This window comes from Anneissia japonica, unplaced genomic scaffold (assembly GCF_011630105.1).
Source record: "Anneissia japonica isolate Jap-2015-1 unplaced genomic scaffold, ASM1163010v1 scaffold288008_len1385354_cov213, whole genome shotgun sequence".
Taxonomy (NCBI): Eukaryota; Metazoa; Echinodermata; class Crinoidea; order Comatulida; family Comatulidae; genus Anneissia; species Anneissia japonica.
The window spans coordinates 1,378,863-1,384,146 of record NW_022720123.1 but is presented as its reverse complement, the minus strand read 5'-3'; the positions used below and the strand labels follow the sequence as shown (position 1 = coordinate 1,384,146).

The 5,284-nt window shown below is 34.9% G+C and overlaps 1 protein-coding gene across 1 annotated transcript in view; it reads left to right on the top strand.

Moving 5' to 3' along the window:
• Window positions 1-38: 38 nt before the first annotated feature.
• Window positions 39-5,284, top strand: part of LOC117111214 (fibropellin-1-like) — a 12,940-nt gene continuing 7,694 nt past the window's right edge. The window contains exons 1-2 of the mRNA XM_033254107.1: window positions 39-231; window positions 4,281-4,403. Of these exons, the coding sequence (XP_033109998.1) occupies window positions 99-231; window positions 4,281-4,403 (256 nt within the window). The 5' untranslated portion in view covers window positions 39-98. The remainder of the gene's footprint in view (window positions 232-4,280; window positions 4,404-5,284) is intronic.

Genomic DNA, 5,284 nt, shown 5'->3' with positions numbered 1-5,284 from the left:
AGAACTCATATCTGCCAAACAATTGTTTTGGGTTTTTGTGAAGGGACAGGTTTAGATAGGAGAATATAATGTAAATGTTCATATTTTATTGTTCATAAATGTTTGTTTTAGCGCGAAACGCTTGTGATAACAACCTCTGTCAGAATGGAGCAGCTTGTAATGTTGCTGGTTCCTGTACTAATTATGCCTGTACCTGTCCAGCTTGCTTCACTGGAACATTCTGTCAAACAGGTAGAGCAATTCCTTGTATTTGTCAAACAAGGTTTGGATTTTTGAGGAAGGAATGAACAAAGAGAAGTGGCAGTTTGAAAGCATTATCATGAAAAAATATAATTCAAGTACTATTATATTCGGGCTCTACCACTCTTAAGTCTTGGTTCCATTTTGAAATTTTAATATTTTTTATATTGTTTAATTAACTGCTCAGTTAAAAAAATCAAATAATTTATCCATTCATAGTAAAGATTGAAACAATTCAGACATTTCACTACTAAAATGCCTTAACTATAACCATGCCAGACAAGGGTGTATTTTTTTATTTTTATTTATTAAGGTATAGCAAAATATTACAAAAGGCAGAACAGATCTGAAATTATTGCATTACAAAAAACAGATAACCAAATAGAAACTTACACTAAGCTGAAAACACACCAAAATCACACACAATATCAAAAATATACAACTAGATAAAAAATAGACTATACAAAAAGATTAGCTAAAAACGAATAGTAAAATTGACATAAAAATATAAAAACAATAAAACATTAGAATAACATCAAAAAATACATTAAAAAACAAAAATAGCCTATATTGTATAAACAAATTTACTAAGAATGGATTACTGCACTTTAAGAAGATATTTAAGAAATTAGCTAAATATAAATTGTAAAATTTACAAAGAATATAAAGACAATACATCATAAAATAACATCAAAAAATATAAAAATAGTCAATACGTTGTGCATCTTATTGCGAATTAATTAGTTGAACAATGAAAGGAATAGCTGAGCGTTTATATCTATCAGTATTGCACTTTGGCACTTCAAGGGTCCTGGCATTAGATCTAAGGTTAAACTTTTGCTTGTGGCAAGGAGGGAGCATGTCTCTGTGTTGGGCAGATTTAAGAAGCCCTTTACCAAAAGCGAGAACAAGGCTTTCCCTCCTTGCCGCAAGCGAAGGAAGTTTAGTTTGTTTCAAGGCTAAATCATAAGAAATATAATTATTTCTTAGTATAATTCGCAAAGCTCTTTTTTGTACAGACTCAATTTTATATGCAAGTTTCTTTGTAATTCCCCCATGCCATACCGGGCAAGCAAACTCAAGAATAGGTCTAATATAGCATGTAAAAACCCTGATTAAGTCATTCAAGGGTGCACCCAAACTTCTCATTATGAATAAGGCGAAAATTCTTCGGGATGCTCTAGAAACAATCTCAGTGACATGAATGTCCCATTTCATATTGTCCTGAATAATAACTCCTAGCAGTTTCAGGCTACTAACGCATTCAATGATTGTATCCTTAAGGGTAAATTGCTGAGAAATTGCCAGATTAGCAGCGTAAACAGGAGGCGGGCGTTATCAGAAACCAGAAGACTTACCTACAGAGACGGCTTCAACACAGCAGACACAAACAAATGCAAATCCATGCTGCGCAACAGACGCGTGCGATGAATGTAAAACCGCAGAGCTCGCACAGGGCACCAAACCCTGTCCTCCCACACTGAAGAGCTGTCTCTTATACACATCTAGATGTGTATAAGAGACAGCACTCCAATATCAATTAATTTATTAATAACAATTGTATGATCAGCACGATCAAAGGCTTTGGCAAAATCAACAGCACATAAATTAAAAAAACATTGTTTACCATCAGTATCCTTCAATATAGAGTCAATTAAACTAATAAGATAGTGGGTAGTGGATGAGCCCTTGCGGCTCCCAAATTGTCTACTGTCAAGATTAACTTTAATGTCCTCTAATATCCACTTAACTAAAAAAGTTTCAAAAGTCCTTGCTAAAAGTGGCGTAAGAGAGATAGGTCGTAAATCATTACAAGTAGTGGCCCCATTAATTTTCGGAACCGGCACGACAGATGCATGTTTCCATATATCAGGGAAAATACCCGCTTTTAAGGCACTATTAAATACACAAGTCACAGGAGGAGCCAGTTCAAAAGCAAACTCACTAAGCAATTTAGCTGGGAGGTCTTCAGCATGTCCAGCTTTTCTTGGTTTAATTTTCTTAAGTAGTCGTTCAACCTGTCCAGTATAAATTACAGGAGGCGGCTGTAAAGTTGGAAGATATGCAGGTAACTTATTGTAATCTAGAGCCGGAAGTTGGCAACAGACATCCGCAAAGTGGTGGTTAATTATCTCTGCAGATTCTTCTTCATTAAGGCCAGGAATACTAAATGATTGCTTTCGCTTAAAGTTACACAGTTTTCCAACATGTTTATGCCATTTGGTCGAGTCCAAATTCTGAAGGCCAGAAATTGCATTTTGATAGTATGACTGTTTTGCTTTCTTAATGGCTTTTTGAACCATGTTACGATATTTTCTCCACTCGTAGGATTGTCCATATTTAGTATAAGCTTTTTGCCTTTTTTTTATAAGCTTTCTAATACCATTGGTCATCCATGGGCGATCATTATCCTTTGTTTTTAGGGTTTCAGTAGGGAAATTAACATAGAAGGCATTTTTCAATGTACCTGCAAGCTCCAAAGTTTTCTTGTTGATATCATTACAATCATAAACATTATCCCATTGATGATTAGTTAACCACTGGCCAAATTGTCTCATGGATGAGTCCTTCAATGGTCTGATGTCTAATTTGAAACGTTTAGTTTTAGGAAGACTTCTTATCGGTTTCATCAAGACAGAGTTATGATCACTGCAACCAAGTGGAGCTTTGCATTCAATGTCACCATACAATTCAGGGTAATTCAAAAAGACTTTATCAAGTATAGATCTATTCCTCGTATAAAAGTTAATAACTTGGGTTAATCCAAGGTTATCCAGAAATTCGCTGGTATTAAGGTTGTTAAAGTCACCAAGAATAATAACTGGAGCTTCATAATTAGTGCTACGGATCATATCAACTGTCTCTATCACGTGTGATACAAGTAAATCCCCTCCAACTGCTGAGGGAGGATAATATATCGCCCCAACATAAATGTACTTGAACTGCCTGATGTTATTAGGTATGGTAATACAACACCAAAGACATTCATGCTCGCACTCATCATGAAGGTCAGTGTAGTTAACAATTAAATTGTTAGCAGAATAAATAGATACGCCTCCACCTATTTTTCCGGATCTAATTTTATTAAAATTTCGATATCCAGGTATAAGTGCAACATTCTCAGTTTCAGCGTCTAGCCACGTTTCTGTAATCACTGCTAACTCAATTTTAAATTTATTAAAAGTAGCCTCAAGCTCGTCAACTTTGTTTCTGATCGACCTTGCGTTAGTTAGGAACATTTTTGGGCACGAAAAAACGTTACTGTCAGATTGATTCTCAATTTTAATAGCTACAAGATTTCTAATTACAATACCTCTCGTCTTAGCCGATTTGTATGGCCTATTTGAATTGATCACAAATATTTTTCTTCTTAGTTTCCTACCTCCTCTTCTCCTACGATGTTTCCTTTTACAAAATGGCCGACTAGGTCTAGGCCAAGCACAGTTCAATTCGTAATTGAATGCAATGACCTCCAACGGCACAACTTGCTTCACGAATCGTAGCGCGGTCAGCTCCCGTTCAGAATATCGGTAACACATTATAAAAAACCACGAACAAATCTTCGTCCTTAACGCACAGAGAAGCAAACAAGCAATATTTATGGTTAAATCACCAAGATGCACAAAAAAATCACATAAAAGCACAAGATTACTGGAAAAAAACAGCAAAAATACCATAAAAACAAGAGCCAAACACAAAAACGTGGAGTCTCGCAGGTAACAGCGCCCTCAATGGCCTATGCAAAATAGTATTGTATTGTGTCTACTTTTAATTGGTGAGAATTTTTAGATTTGGTTTGGTTTTGGTGTAAAACCCACTACCAAGGATAACTCAACGAAAGTTTTATTTCTCAATGGCCTATCTGGTGGTGAATTTAGCAGTGCACAGGGAGACAATGCGGTGTTAGCTGGTTGAAAGCATTAGTATGAATAATTGATTTAACCATGGAGGTATAAAAATATTTTATATATTTTTATACCTCCATGATTTAACTACATATTATTTACTATATTTATTTGAACTTTTTTTCTTTTCCATAGCTGTTAATGCTTGTGCTAATAACCTCTGCCAGAATGGAGGAGCATGTAATGCTGTTGCTGGTTCCTGCACTGATTATACCTGTACCTGTACAACTTGCTTCACTGGAGCATTCTGTACAACAGGTGTGATTTTATTGCTAAGTATTTTTTCAAGTGATATTATTTTATTAATTTTATATTTTATCAATGTATTAACATAGTAGTCAATGTGTTTGTACTTCTCCAGGTTTTGTGTTAAGGCATCACATATAACATCAAGACGACACCTTACCTACAGTTTTTTATTCTATCTATGCCTAACATCTACTTTTCAATTTAATGGCATTTACAGATGATTACAATATTTTAAATGCTACTCTTTCATAGAACAAAAACAAACTCAAACAAGCACAAAACTCAAAGTTGATTAAGGATTCATAGAATCTATAGATCTATAGAATCTATCTAATCTATGGAATTCCTGTAATTCTTATACTTGTATCTGTCCACCATGCTTCTCTGGTGCTCTCTGTCAAACAGGTAAAAAAACCTGAATGTTATTAATAACTCTAGTCCTCCTGAAGGTACTGACTGACTGAAGAACTGGAGTTGATTGAAAGCTTTGGTTCTATTTCTGGTTGTTGATCTGCTGAGAGATACAATACGATACAATTTATTAACCATAAAAAAACACATCAATATAAATAATTTTCTTGCAATGTCCAGCTCAAGATGTTAAATATGTAGTGGCCACCTTCATCAGAGTGCTTGTAATGCGTTGCTGGGTCCTGTACTCTTTTCTAACCTAAGTATTATCTTCCTTCACAATCTTAGTGTGATCATTGTGTGTGTGTTCATTTATTGATCCTAGCTCAAAATGTTTGTGCTTGTAAAGCGTTACTGGTTCCTGTACTCTTTTCTAAACTAAGTATTGTACATTGTAGAATGATTTTCTTTTATGTTTATGTCATGTTAACTGTAATTGTATTGTTTAAGTGATTGATTGTATGCGCTCTGGGGTCGGC